Source organism: Panthera pardus, unplaced genomic scaffold (assembly GCF_024362965.1).
Source record: "Panthera pardus isolate Hobbes unplaced genomic scaffold, ASM2436296v1 HiC_scaffold_22, whole genome shotgun sequence".
Taxonomy (NCBI): domain Eukaryota; kingdom Metazoa; phylum Chordata; class Mammalia; order Carnivora; family Felidae; genus Panthera; species Panthera pardus.
In genome coordinates this window covers 24,760,330-24,776,184 of record NW_026526788.1, presented here as the reverse complement: position 1 = coordinate 24,776,184, position 15,855 = coordinate 24,760,330, and the positions used below count along the sequence as shown (strand labels likewise).

Here is a 15,855-nt window from a genome sequence, read left to right as displayed (position 1 = left end):
TTGTGTTATATTTTATGTCTGAGGCAGCTAACCAATACAAATTGATAGCTAGGGTTTCTGTACTTTTTTAAAAATCTTCCCATTCCAACATCCAATTTAACAATTCAATGTTTCTTTTGTAATCCTGTGACCATTCCGGAATGTATATGATTTTTTATAATTTCTTCTGTGATTTGGAATCTTAACTGTGTGCATATGTCATCTATTATATACATACATAAATATATATATATATATATTATACACACACACACACACACACACACAATATTACATACATACTCAATAATAAATATTATAAACTTATGGAACCAACATAGGTATTCTGATACACACACACAAATACAAGTTGTCACTAATAAAATGAGTTTATTTTATATTAAAGTTTTCAAAAAACACATCTGTAAAATTACCCCCAGACTAGGCCTAAAGATAGCCTTTACAAAGAGTTTAAAAAATTATAAAACTGCTTTCTCTTAACTATTAAAGTACACAGATTTAAGAGGTGTTAGAGGTGAAAATGTTAATTCATGGTCCATTTTTAAAAAGTTAATGTACAATAAATCTGTAGGACACTACCAGTAGACGAAATCTTAAGCATTTAGAGGAAAAAGCCATATTTTTCTTTCACAAAGTTTTACTCAGTAAAACTTAGTAAACTTAAGCAAATGTAAATGCTGTTTACTAAGAAATATACACTGCCTACCACAGTAACAATGATCGCCTCAAAATCACCAAATTGCTTTGTCAATGAATCAGCCTATACAGGACAACATTTAGGAAACTGCTTGTCAATACATATTAACTCCTTAATCTTCCCAATACAAGAAAATCAAAATAAAAATTTAGTCCATTCCAATTAAACATACAAATTACTAATATTTCATAGAAGGTAACATTGGGTTATTTTTAACAACACAGAAGTTCAAGTATTACAGAAGCTCAAACTGTGTTATTTAAAAAAAAAGACATGAAATAAAATGTATTTAACTAACCAGTGTTTTACAGAAATTTGGAGTATTTACATATTTTATAACACTGTAGAAATCTTTGGTGGTGACATATGGATTAGTTCCCTGAAAATATTTTAATAATTTGTTCCATCAATCTGTATAGTCAAGTACTTATAATTAGCAAATGCTGACACTTACCACTTTCTAGCCAAATCCACGTACATATATGGAATAGTGAATCGTGTGGAGGGAATCTTGTGCAGGACCTAGGTGGGTTTACATAATTAATTACTTAGCAATAAGACATACTTCTGGCTCTTTTTTATCCCAGAAAAAGCATGGTAAACTGAAGAATAGATCAACTGTCACTTCCAAAACCTCTGGTAATAGTTAATATTAGTGCACAAGTTGAAGAAATATATAATAAAACACCGGCTACAATTTCTGCATAAACTTCAACAGCCACCAAAATAGCGCCCTTAAATAGGCTTGTGCAGCGTCTGATGCCCATTCACCAAATGGTGGTGGTGGGAAAGCAAGGCACTGTGGTCTAGAGATAAGTTCCTTCTTTTAAAAGCAGTGGATTCAAAAGCAGAGAAACAAAAAATGGCCCGCTCCACTTTCAAAGAGGCTAAGATTTGTGAGCTTATCATACAAAGTTCAAAGGAAAGGGCATGCTAAAACACACACAAGAGAAAAGCAGCAAAATCTCAGAAATGTAAGAAAAGGAGAGAAAGGAAGTAATAGAATAGCAAAATGACATCCACTGCCTGTAAAGATGTAACAGGAGAAATAGATCAGAGGGAACACTGTGTGGAGAGAGAGATTTAAAAAGGACACTCATTACCTCTTTGTGACTGGTCTTGTCTTTGTTTGTAGGAGTGTAAAGGGATAAATAATCCCTCCGATTTAGAGCAGTATTTATGAGTTTACTATAATTACAGAATAGGTTTAATACTTTAGTCTTAGGAAACATAAAGTGGCACAGAGCAGCCCCCAGAGGTAATGTTTTTATATAAAGTCACTTACATGACTTTGTCAGGCAACTCGAGATGACGCTGCCTTTGGGTGGGAAAGACAAACATGGTGTAGCATTTACATTGGTAAGTCTAGGACTAGGCAATGTAAATAAAAACTCTCTTCCAAGAGTTTATAATCAGGATTTCTAGGAATTTTGAACACAAATGAGTCTTTTTAGAAAACTAAAAGGCTAAAAATTAGTCACGGTAAAGTAATGAAGACACTCATAGAATTAAACTTTCAGAGAAACAAAGTTGAGGGAATTTTTTCTTGGTGTCACATATCAAGAATGTGAGAGAGTCTAGATGTTTTAAGAGGATGTATCAAGAGAAATGTATGAATTAAACTAAGGTAGTCCTAAGTAAACATTCTATCCTCTGCCAACAATCCGAGGAGGTGCTGAATATACATTGCCAGCTGGTTTCACTTCTTAAAAGGTAGAAAGGTCAAAGATCTCACAAATCTCACTCATTGTTTTCTCTTTTGGACAAACAGAACAGTCAAGTAAATTATCTGAATGGTTACAACTGTACCAATTTGATGAGTGATCACTAAAACCACCACCATTAACAGAGTTAATGCATAGTTATCAATGCAACCTAAAAAAGCCTCCACATTTAGTAACTCACAATCTCTTGGATTAAAATACATTTTTCTAATATCTATTCTAATAGTTTCTAGTATGTAAGATTAACATCTGTATTTTGCATTGGCACCTATATTCAGGAAATGATCTCAGCCAGAAAGATGAGTGATTCAAATGTAGTCAATACAGATTTATAAGTCAGCAGCACATAGGAGGTCAACCTTGTGAATGGACTGACTGCTGGATAATTTTGTGACTCTGTTTCACAAAAGCTACTACTTTTTTTTTTTTTTTAAAGCTACTGCTTCTAAATGCTGAAAATGTCACCAGTGTTAACAAAAACATGCTAAGTTTGACTACCAATGTAGGGTTAAATATGGAAAACTAGTTGATGTCTAAAACAGAGACATCTTATCTATAGAGGAGAGAATTAAAAATAGTTAAAGTTGGACAATTAGGTGTATTTTCATATTATTAGAACCTAACAAATTTAACAAATGAAACCCACAGGAAAAGAGATGATGAAATTCGAGGCATAAATGTGACATGTCAGGATATGACAAATAACAATAAAGTGTCAGTAAAGCTTAAAATAAATGTACAGTCGTAAATAAGTAAACAATTTTCAAGTGTGCAAAACTAGTCAGGAATAAAAGTGCTATGTGGAGACCTGGCTTTCAAATATTTGTTTCGAAAATGTTCAGCTGATGGTGGAAAAACCGACAAGTATGTTAAAAGTAAAAATTTGAAGAATATATAAAACACACTATATCTTACATTATGCCCTTGTCCTATCACTGCTGATCAGAGGCCTATCTAATTACTATCCTCATGTGATAGATATAACATAAATGGAGGTAAACACAATACAATACCACAAAGGCTGATGTATCTTAAACTGTAAAAAGACTCTTTTCAAGTATACTGTGGGTTTGTGTTTCATCTTAATGTCCCAGGCACTCAATGTTGTTGAGGAATTTGAAAACAGATAACACAATTTTCTACTATTTCTGAGATATATATGTATATCTATATATGTACACATATATCTATATATGTACACATATATAGATATACATATATATATATATACACACATACATATGTATATATATATATACATATATATATATATATATATATATATATATATATATATATATATATAAATAAGCTTTGCATAATTACCTGGAGTAGTCAGGACATGGAAGTAATGGTTAAAGAAACAAAAGCTACTTAGACTGATGAAAATAAACCCTATCACCGCCACAGTTTAAAGTATTATTTTAATGTGTAAATCCTGGATAATGTTAGAAGAAAAGCTGATGGATTAGCATAACTTGTCTTGGGATCTTGAGGTGCAGATGACTAAAAATACACCTGTGGTCTCTTCTTCACTTTATATTTTAGTGACCCGTATCGCACCTGAAGAGAGAAATGTGTCATTATTACAAATTAGATGATTACTTTTGAACTCAGAACTTAATAGCTCATGATCATAGTAATATTTTTTTAAGCTTTTCTAATATAAACAATCAATTATCCTATAAGTGTGTATTCAAAAGACATGGCTACTTATGTAACATTATAAAAACATTAACTGTTCTTATTTGTGCTTCGCCTGGTAGGTCAATGAACATTGCTCACAATGATCTGACCATTCACTGGAATCCTCCTTTCCAGACACAAAGACAGTATATTATCATAGATAAACTTCTAGTTAGTCCTCATACAGGGTTGGTTCAAAGAAAACTATGTAGTTATTTTTGTCAGTTGCTTTCTTTGCTTAGGCGTAGGGCTGGCACTGGGTGCTCATGACAACCATATGATTTGCTATATAAGAATACCATCTTCTGCTTACAGGGGAAGACTAGGAATTTATCATTTTGCAAACTTCCAGAGATCCTAATATATCCGATCTGAATAAAGAATTTTTTTAATTAAAAATTTTTTAAAAATGTTTTTTATTTATTTATGTTGAGAGAGAGAGAGAGCAGGGGCAGGGGAGGGGCAGAGAGACAGGGAGACAGAGACTCCAAGCAGGCTCTGCACTGTCAGCGCAGAGCCCGAGGCGGGGCTTAAACTACCCAACGGTGAGATCATGACCTGAGCCAAAATCAAGAGTCTGATGCTCAACTGACTGAGCGACCCAGGCACCCCTTGAATAAATAATTTTTTTTAAAAGTTTATTTATTTACTTTGAGGGAGAGATAGAGAGAGCAAGCAGGGGGAGGGGCAGAGGAAGAGAGAGAGAGAATCCCAAGCAGGCTCCACACTGCCAGAGCAGAGCCTGACGTGGGGCTTGAACTCACAAACTGTGAGCTCATGACCTGAGCTGAAACCAAGAGTTAGGTGCTTAACTGACTGAGCCACCCAAGTTCTTCCTGAAGAAAGAATTTTAAATGTAACTGCTGATCTACCACTGGGTTCCTTCCTTTATGGATCGCTAATATCCTGGATGATAATGCCTTCAACACCAATCATTAGGAAAACAACTCTGTACGGGACTAACCTCTTTGCGGCCTTTCACGGTTTTCACGGATTTCATGCTTTGCGATCTTCGAAGCCCTTTGTGCGTTAACATCTCATCATCTGAATACGGCCCTTCGGCTTCTTCATCGGTTTTCTCATCTCCGTCTTTCAGCGGAATTCCATAACCTAAACAGGTCAAAACCAGCATGTTTCGGGGAAAGGACACCGCTCCATCCGAGCACACTTCGATGCATGGTCTGCATTTGCCTGCTTACTCCTTCCTCTCCCTTTCTCCTCTGGAATGTGCTCCCCGCCCTTTATCATCAATCATTGCCCCGTGCACTATTCTAGATGAGGCTCATAACTCACTTCTTCCCCTGACTATTCCTGTTTTCACCATGCATTTTTCAGAATGATTTTAAATAACTGACTTTTGAGGAGGTAACACTTTGTCCAAAACTCAGAGAACATAAGCAGATCTCCTCCCTGCCCTTTCTCCTTTTCCTGAACTCTAAACAATCTAAGCAATTTTGTGTTTCATTTAGTCATTTGTGCCTTTGACTTTAGTTAGAAATTAAGGGTTTCCTCCCACTGTGTGTCAAAACTTTTGTCAAGATTGGGAAAGGGAGGGTGAACGTAAGGAGTCAGATAAGACCCAAAGGGGCTAGAACTTTGTGAGAGGTTGGGGCGGGGGCAGGCCATGGAGATGTTAAAGCAACACTGTTGCAGCTGCTGAGATGAAAGCCAGCCAGGCAGGCCTCAGCAATTACAAACACCACAGGCTACGATGACAGATGTTAGTCAAAGAAAACAGCCGCATCAGGAAGGTCAGCAAGAGGTCCTGCGGGTGTGCTAACAGGGCGCTGTGTGTTGCGACAAAAGACGGGTCATTGGCCAATATGCAAACTTGCAGGTAGTCAGGCTGGTTATTGTCAGGAAGTCTGACAGCATCCTGATGCCCAAGATTCAGAGACAGGAACACTCCCATTCCTGAAGCAGTGGTTATCAAGCTTAGTAGAGTTTATTAGTAAAGGCACATACTAAGAGTCAGAACTTACTAATACAAAGACTGCTAGGCTTAGGGTGGGGCTGAGAATCTATATTTCTATCAAGTTCCTAGGTGATGCTTATCCTAGGGTCCAGGGCTCGAAACATTTGAGAACCATTGCCTGGATGGAGTAAGAGAGGGGCCCAAGTCTGTGGCAAGAAGAGTGCTAGGCAAGTTATCAAGACAAGGGTGAGGTTACAAGGCCCCATTAAGTTTCAAATTCTCCTTTAATAAAGATAAGGAGCATAAATACCTACATCTTCAGGTGAGAAAAAAGTAGTTTTTCCAGGCTCAGGTGGGGGCAGTGGATGGACTTCTTGCATGTGAAGAAAAAGATACTGAACAAACGTTTATTAATCCGCTCTCCCAGGCCATGAGTAACTTGAAACTCACTGAGCAAACCATGAAGAGTTGTTAATAAGCTTTTCTGTCTCATAATAAGAGACATACCTTTAGATGTAAATTATGCAAGCACAATTTTATGCTGCCAGACTACTAGGCTAAAAATTAGGGAGGATTTGGGGATAGAATCGGTCATGATTTAGGTCAAGATCCATTGTCCCCCCACTCCTCCCCCGTCAGTCCAAGGAATTGTGTTCCAGGAAGAAAAGAGGGCACTTGCCGGGAGCGAGGGCAGGGGGCACACGACTGCTTAGAAGAGCTGCAAGCAGGCCAGTGTGGCCAGGGGAGGGGAACGGTCAGTGGTCCTGGGAAGATGCTTCTGATGGGATGGGATTGGAACCTTATTCAAAAGATGATTATATACACACCTTATTCTTTCTTTGTTTCCCAATTTCAGGTAACAAATCTTATTAGCTTTCTAATTATGGTTTCAGAGAAAGTTAATGGATTGATTCATTATTTCACAATATTCAAAAAATTCTGTTTGGCATACAGTGATGAAAAAGACACAACTGTCATCTTTTACCCTAAGAAACTTAGTCCAACAAGGGAAGGGAACAGACTTTAACAGGCATGACAGCACTATAATAGATGCTGTAAATTGAAGATAAGGATGGGGTGGGTGCTATGGGAGCCTACAGTAAGATAATTAACTCAGCCTGGGGGTGGGGGAAAGTGGGCTGTGAGAGAGGACTTCTTGTAGGAGGTGGTGGCTAACTTCTGGAAGGCTCATGATTCAATACAGCCAGCACATGATGGAGTGGGAGAACAAGGCAGGGGAGCGAATACACCACATGCTACTGAGTTTGGACTTCACCAGAGAGCAACGTGGGGGGCCACTGAGGCATTTTAAGCGGACGGGTGATATGATTACACTTGGGTTCTTTCAGGGATTCCTTTTGCACTTTGGGGAATGAAGTGGATGACACAGGACACAGGGAGGTTACTGCAGTATGGCAGGTCAGAGATGACGGGGTCCAAGGAGCAAAGACAGAGACAGGAGCCAGATTTGGGATCCACAAGGAGATGAAATTGACAAGTTTAACTTAGCAATTGATTAAACCAAACTATGCATCAAAGAGCGAGGAGTCAAGTCAAATATCTTCGCTAAAATATGCATTTTTCTATTCCACTTAAAACCTGGAAACGAGTATGTATGAACATTCTGCTGTGAGTGCTGGAAATAGTGTTAATCAAAGTTGTCCAAGGATTTAAAAGTGTTCAGAGTAGGAGGGAGACCTGAGACTATGAGGGAAGCCCAAATCTGGGTGTCCTATCACAGCAGGCGCTCAGTGAGATGGCTGAGTGGTTTACAGGTCTGCCAAGCCCAGGGAAAGCGAAACTAGTGGGGTACTACGGGGCCATACAAAGGTGATGCTAAGTTTACATTAGTGATCTACACTGGACGGAGTCGTTCCACACACATTCCTGAGGAGCAGTGACTGGGGACCCAAGGCTGGGGAGCCTGTATTGCCCGGGGCCCTGTAGATGTCTGGCCAGCTTCAGCCCAAAGCTCTGTTACCATTTTAGGAAACCAGCAGATGCTTTTGCAAACTGACCTGGTATTCACAGCTCACACATGTTACAGTTGGTATATTTTAAGTTTTCCCATCTTATATTAATATAGGTGTAGAATCACAGAAAGTTTGACCTGGAAGGCACCCTGGACCTCTTAGAGGACTTCACTGCCTATTAGCTGTGAGAGCCAAAGTACATCTTGCCTCTCTCTAGGCCTTTCTTTTCTTTTTTAAATGTTATTTTTGATTTTTTGAGAAAGATAGAGGGGGAGAGGGAGAGAGGGAGAGAGGGAGGGAGAGAGAGAGAGAGAGAGAGAGAGCAAGAAGGGGAGGGGCAGAGACAGAGGGAGAGAGAGACTCCAGAGCAGGTTCCGTGTTGCCAGCACAGAGCCCGATGTGGGGCTTGAACCCACAAGCCGTGAAACCATGACGTGAGCCGAAGTTGGACACTTAACTAACTGAGCTACCCAGGCTCACCAGGCCTTTGTTTTCTTAAATGGTAAGGTAGTGAGACAGATGAAAGATGATGGATAAGTTTCCATGTGAATGTGAACTCTGACCCCGTTGAGCTGTTGGGAGCATTATGTTGAGGGGGACTGTGAACTAGTGTCGGAAAGTGCCACAGTCCTTCAGCAATGTCTGCCACCATGGGCACGGGAGCAGGGAGCAGGCATGTCACCCATCTGCCATCTTTGACTAAAGCATCTCTAAGGTCGCTACCTACTCAAATTATTTGAATTCAGAGTTCCAGCCCCAACTGTCTCCCTAAGTGTAGCCTTTTTATAAATTAAAAAGAGAAAGAATAAGAATTTGCTTAGGAACCTTGGATACCTCATTTATGTCATTGACTATGTCAAGGGCTATCTTGACAGGTAATTTAATCTCCTTATGTCTCAGTTTCATCATCTGAAAAATAAGTATAAAATATTTAACCTGTACAGTCATCTTAAGGATTAAGTAAATATGTAAAGCACCTAAAACAAAGAATATGTGCTTTATTTCTTTATGTGCTGGTACTAAAACTGAATATTGAGCCAATTTTAAATAATATGGGAGAAGCAGTTTCTTTGCAGAAAAAACATTCCCACTTATCACAACGTGGTGTTCTTTCAAGGGATGTGAACATCATGTTCAAGGAGTCCATTTTCTTACAGAAATGCATCTGGAGGGAGCTCTTTTTTCCATGGTGACAACATGAAGATTTGAATAGCTTCATCAAAACAGAATTTTTCTTGACCAGCCAACCTCAAACCAGTCAGAGCAGGCCATGAGGAGTTTTCAAAATGGACCCACTTTTCCAAATAATTTGAGTTTGCTTGTGTGAACAAGCAGATCATCTGGGGTAAATGTATTAATCACGTGAACCAGTAAAGAGACTTTGCAATGTGAATGTGATTACCACACTGAAAAACTTATTTTTTTCTTGAGGAATTTTGGAAGTCAATGAAATAAAAAATAATTCATGACCTAAAAATTGAGTACCTGAATTGTTTTTCAAAGGAAAGAGTACTGTTCTTTCTGATTTAGGAAATAGGTTGATTTAAAAAAAAAAAAGATCACTGAAGTCCCATACTCGAACTGAACACTGTTAACATTTTAGCAATACCCTTCCAGACTCTTCCCTATGTATACACATTTGAAAAATAACTTACATATATTAATTCATTTCATCTATTTATTGTGTCTCTACAGTGTTGGATTATAACACACAGATTGTTTTGTTATTGTTTATTTCCCCACAATCTGGATATGTTTTTATGTCAGTAAGTAGAGAATGACATTATCAATTTTCATGGCTAATAAACCATGCTTTTGCTTAACCATTTCTTTTAGGCGTTTAGTTTGTTCCAATATTATGTTACTATAAACAACAAGATAATTGTTCTTGTACCTACATCTTTGAACACTTGTCTGATTATTTCTTTATGACATAGTCTTAGAAGTTTCTTGCTGAGTTAGAGGGAATACATTTTGATAATTATTGCCAGATTGTCATCAAAAGGATTATTCCACTTTAAACTCTCATACAAAGTGTATGAGAGTGTTTGTTTCCCAACATGCTTGCTGTGGTGATTTTCAAACATGTCCACAAATTCTGACACTTTTCTCCTCTTCTATTAAATCTTTTTTCCTTTTTTCTTTTTAAGGTAATCTCTCTGCCCAATGCAGGGCTCGAGCTCACGACCCTGAGATCAAGAGTTGCACGCTCCACCAACTAAGCCAGCCAGGCGCCCCTCCTCCTCTCGTAGGTACCAGTCTCAACAAACTGTCATGAGGCGGAAGTGAGGCTGCATGACTTCTGCCACTTGGGTTGAAACACCCTCTCTGCGAGCTTTTAGCTGCCAGATAAGAAGCCCCCCACACTCTCAGGGACCATGTAGAGAGACGTTGAGAAGGAGAGGCCAGAGAAGCCCCAACTGTTTCAGCCATCACCTGTTTGACTCTTCACAGCTGAAACAGCACACATGTGAATGAAGAAGCCTTTGAGATTCTGACTCGACCCCCAGGTGCTGTTTGTAGCTGCCTAAGACCTTGAGCAAGATCTCCTTCCCTGAGCCCAGTCTCCCCCAGTTCATGAGCAAAAAAATGACTGTGACTTTTTCAGGTCACTGTTTATAGTTCGTTACACAGAAACAGATAACTAGAATAATTACCAACACAGAGAGCACTGCTAATTAAAAAAATATTTTTGCCAATCTGGTGAGGAAAAATTACTGTCATTACTATTTTAATTTACTCTTTCTTTGATTGTGTGTGAGGCTGAATGTCTTTTTCATGCTGTATTCTTTAGTAGAATTAACAATAATTGGCTTGAAAGAATTCTTTGTATTGTTAAAATCTGAACGCTTTGCCTGTATCACATAAGAATATTTCTTCTAGTTTGTTTTGTATGGTATGAAGTATTTTTCCCTTATATGTTATATATATATATTTTATGTAGAAAAACCTCTCAAGTTTTTCCCTTATGTCTTCTAGTTTTGATGTCATGCTTAAGAATTCTGGTTTAAATATATACTCAGGAATTTCCTACTATATTATAGCTTAGTATCTTATATTTAAGTCTTAATCTTTTAAGTATTTTGATGAAAGGTTTGAGATAGAGGAATAACTTCATCTTCTACCCCATCTTCTAAGTCTAGCAATTATCCTAACACCTCCCCCACTTGCCTGAAAGGCCATCATTCTCATCTGATAAATTTCCATGTATATCTTGGACTTATGTTTCTATAGACTGTCTATTATTATCTTCTCTTCAACTCTTCCTATCCTGGAACCTTATCACTTTTTAAAAAAGAAATTTTTTTAATGTTCATTGATTTTTTTTTTTTAATGTTTTTATTTATTTTTGAGACAGAGAGAGACAGAGCATGAGCAGGGGAGGGCCAGAGAGAGAGGGAGACACAGAATCTGAAGCAGGCTCCAGGCTCTGAGCTGTCAGCACAGAGCCCGACGCGGGGCTAGAACCCACGAACCGTGAGATCATGACCTGAGCTGAAGTTGGGTGCTCAACCAACTGAGCCACCCAGGCGCCCCGTTTGTTCATTGATTTTTGAGAGAGATAGACAGAGCATGAGCAGGGAGGGGCAGAGAGAGACAGAGACAGAATCTGAAGCAGGCTCCAGGCTCTGAGCTGTCAGCACAGAGTCCGATGTGGGGCTCAAACTCTCACGAGCTGTGAGATCATGACCTGAACTGAAGTCAGATGCTTAATCGACTGAGCCACCCAGAAGCCCCTAAAAAAATATTATTTAAAAAAAAAATTTTTTTTTAACGTTTATTTATTTTTGAGACAGAGAGAGACAGAGCATGAACAGGGGAGGGGCAGAGAGAGAGGGAGACACAGAATCAGAAGCAGACTCCAGGCTCTGAGCCATCAGCCCAGAGCCCGACGCGGGGCTCAAACTCACGGACCGCGAGATCGTGACCTGAGCTGAAGTCGGAAGCTTAACCGACTGAGCCACCCAGGCGCCCCAGAAAATATTATTTTTTTAATGTTTATTTTTGATAGAGAGAGAGAGAGAGGGAGAGAGAGAGAGAGAGACAGGGCATCAGCAGGGGAGGTGCAGAGAGAGAGGGAGATACAGAATCCAAAGCAGGCTCCAGGCTTGGAGCTGTCAGCACAGAGCCTGATGCGGGGCTTGAACCTACAAACCGTGAGATCATGACCTGAGCTGAAGTCAGACGCTTAACCAACTGAACCACCCAGGCGCCCCCTAAAAAAATATTTTTAAGACAGATTGTTTTTGTTAAATTTTTTCCTTAGGGAAGAGGGCTCAAAGTATGCAGCATTCTGTAGGAAACTTAGAACTTGTGCAAACTAATGCATATTAAAATTTTAATTTAATAACTGAATAAGTTTCTTTCTTGTACTTCTAGTATTTACTTCATATTTCTCTAATCTTGTTGTTTTAATTTCATGGCTTAAAATCTAACAGAAGACCTAAATAGCATCTTACTATCTTAAAATATTTTAGCCCCATTATTTTAAGTTTAATAGATGAATATCACAAAAACAGCTACGCATTTTCATATTTGTAATCTTGTTTTCATTTAACTATTAGAATATCACTCTTAACCAATTCTAAAGTATAATTATGAATAAACTACTGGTAAAGTTGTCAGATAACTGTTCCAAATCAAGCAAAATATATACAGCAGACTCCATAATCAAAATCAGTATATCTAATTTTAAATGTATATTAAGAAAATGCCTATATTATAAACTACTTTTACACTGTTAATGTATTAAGGATGATGGTTCAAAGTTCACTGGTTCTCATTCTTAAAAATATTACTACCTCAATCAATGGCTAATGCTTAATTACTACCTTTTAGGTAACAGCCACCAACTTGGTAAAGTTATTCATTCTACGGAGAACTCAGAAAAAGTTCACTATTTTTTGTCTGTAAGAAGGGACCGTTGTTTTATTTCTCAAATTGGTTTCAATGTAAAGGGTGATTTTTAACCTCCCTCAAAAGAAAACTACCTAAACACACACACACACACCAAAAAGCCTTGTACCTTAAGGAGTTAATAATATATTAATAAGAAATGTCATAATGATCTTAATTTTCATCTGAGCCTTGAACTATAATTTTCTTATATGTGACAAAATAACTAAGGAGGTATATCTTTTTATTTATGTGTATATTTCTAAGATCAGAATGCTTTATCAAAGTTTTAGAACATATCAACTATGCCATGCTCATAATTTATATTAGAAATACCTACAAGTTAGTTCTTGAACTAGACTATGGAATTTCAACATATTTTCCATTGTAGTAATCCTATTTACAAACTGAGTCACCCTTTGTCACCCACTTAAAACTTTTTATCTTGTGAGTCAATATCCTTATTTGTTCATAGCATTTACAGTAAAGAGTGTTTAACTATAACACTCAGATGTCACCACATGACTTGAGTAGAAAGAGCACTGATCACAAGTCAGAACTGGTGCTGGTGGCAGGGAGGTGGTAATAATCACACCCAAGGTTTCTAAAAATTCATGGCAACACAAGAGGCTACTGTTACTTTCTTAGTTGGATTATCTCTGGAGTCAACAAAAGGCAAGCACCAACTTTATTTAGAGAAAATTTAGAGAACGAGAACTATAGTTAAGCGTAAATTTGCAACATAAGCTTAAAAGTAAATTTCCCTCTGCTCAAATTCAGATAGTTACCATGTATTATTTTAGTACCTACCTGGACTCAAAATTCTAATCCTGAAAGGAAAATATATTAAAACAAACAAACACACCTGCTGATTCACCGGAGACTGATTTACTTTTCTTTTTTGCTTCTTGTAGAGATTGGTATGATCTTTGTCCCACAGGCTCATCCCCTTGGATAGCTGTTAGATCGTGCATACTAAAACTTCGTAAACGTTCCGTTATTGCTCCTTGGCTCTATTTAACAGAGAAGTGAGAGATCCGAGGAAAAAAGTACACTTTAAAATACTTAGTATGCTTACATTTAAATTCCTCCCAACACTTTATCATGAAGCTTTATTGATTTTATTATGAAACTTTCAGAAAAGCTGAAAGAATTGCAGAGTGAACACCCATATATTGTTTACATTTTCCTGTATTTTATCACATATCTACTATCAATTATCCATAAATCCATTAAAAATTTTTTTTTAATGTTTACTTTTGAGAGAGACAGAAACAGAGTGTGAGTGGTGGAGGGCAGAGAGAGAGGGAGACACAGGATCCCAAACAGGCTCCAGGCTCTGAGCTGTCAGCACAGAGCCCGACGTGGGGCTCGAACTCATGGACCGTGAGATCATGATCAGGGCCGAAGTTGGATGCTTAACTGACTGAGCCACCCAGGAGCCCCTCAATCCATTTTTTTTAAAGTTTATTTATTTTTAGAGAGACAGAGACAGAGTGAGTAGGGGAATGGCAGAGAGAGAGAGAGAGAGAGAGAGAGAGAATCCCAAGCAGGATCCCAGCTGCTAGCACAGAGCCTGATGTGGGGCTTGAACTCATGAAACCACGAGATTGTGAACTGAGTGGAAACCAAGAGTCAGAAGCTTAACCAACTGAGCCACCCAGGTGCCTCCATCAATTCTTTTTGAAAATGCATTTCAAAGTAAGTTGTAGACATCAGTACATTGCACTCCCAAACATTTCAGTTTTGTAATTTATTTTAAATGTAAAAAAATGTATGATGAGCTTACCCTCAGGGTAGACAGCATCCATTATTTTGCTCTCTCCTAAAACTGGCACTTTGGGGTTTATGATTTAGAATAACTTTTTAAAGTAAAAGACATACTGTTTTAAAGATAAGCTAAGTCAGCAGTGGTAATGGCTCTACTTAGAACAGTAAAAAAAATTAAAAGTCAAAGAATCTTGGATGCAAAATGATATTTAGTTAATGAATTCACTATCTGGCAAGGTGTATGTACTACTATGCAATTTGACTTCAAATCATTTTAAAGCCTTAACAATATGATAGACAATGGGCACATGTGGGTATTTAATTTAAATTAACTAAAATTAAATAAACTTAAAATGTAGTTTCTTACTTGCACATTTCAAATGCTCACTAGCCACATGTGACTAGAGGCTACTGTATTGGATAGAGCAGATACAGAACATTTCCATCACTACAGACAGTTCAGTGATTTTCATCACTGCATGGCTTTGAAAGAGACCCTTCTGAACTTTACAGACCTAATTACATTTCTTTCCCAAATATAAAGAGAAAAAATAATTTCTAAATTTACCCACTTTGAAAATTTGCATAGCATACAGATGACTCATTTATAGCTGCTTTAAAAATATTCTTTTAAAGGTTTTTTTTACTCCTATTATTTCTTCTCACACATGCGAATTTATGATGGCCTCTAGTTATGATGTTACTGTAGAAACTCATCCATAATGGTCCATCTCTAAATTTCCAGATTTCAAAGCCTGAGGCACTATAAACATTTGGACGTTACTGTATTTTACACTGAAAAAAGATCTTCATTCAACTACTCTACTTCATATCATATTCATATTATGTCAAAACCAAAGGCTATTCCTATACCCCACTTGGACTTTGTATTTCTACTATATTTTTTACATTGTGAAAAGAAATGATTAAATTAAAGGGTCTGCATCCTCAATAAAAATAATTGGGTCCCATATATCTTTCCATTCTTGTCATGCCATATGTCCATCAACTGACAAATAGATAAAGAAGATGTGGTATATATGTACAATGGAATATTACTCAGCAATCAGAAAGAACAAAATCTTGCCATTCACAACAATGTGGAGGGAATTAGAGTGTATTATGTTAAGTGAAATAAGTCAGTCAGAGAAAGAAAAATACTGTATGATTTCCCTCTTATGTGGAATTTAAGAA

General features: G+C 37.7%; 1 protein-coding gene across 1 annotated transcript in view; it reads right to left on the bottom strand.

The window, feature by feature from the left end:
• Positions 1-349: 349 nt before the first annotated feature.
• REEP3 (receptor accessory protein 3) overlaps positions 350-15,855 on the bottom strand; it is a 96,953-nt gene continuing 81,447 nt past the window's right edge. Inside the window, exons 6-9 of the mRNA XM_019444300.2 lie at positions 13,757-13,904; positions 5,072-5,217; positions 3,681-3,984; positions 350-3,588 (exon numbers count right to left, since the gene is read on the bottom strand). Of these exons, the coding sequence (XP_019299845.2) occupies positions 3,928-3,984; positions 5,072-5,217; positions 13,757-13,904 (351 nt within the window). The 3' untranslated portion in view covers positions 350-3,588; positions 3,681-3,927. The remainder of the gene's footprint in view (positions 3,589-3,680; positions 3,985-5,071; positions 5,218-13,756; positions 13,905-15,855) is intronic.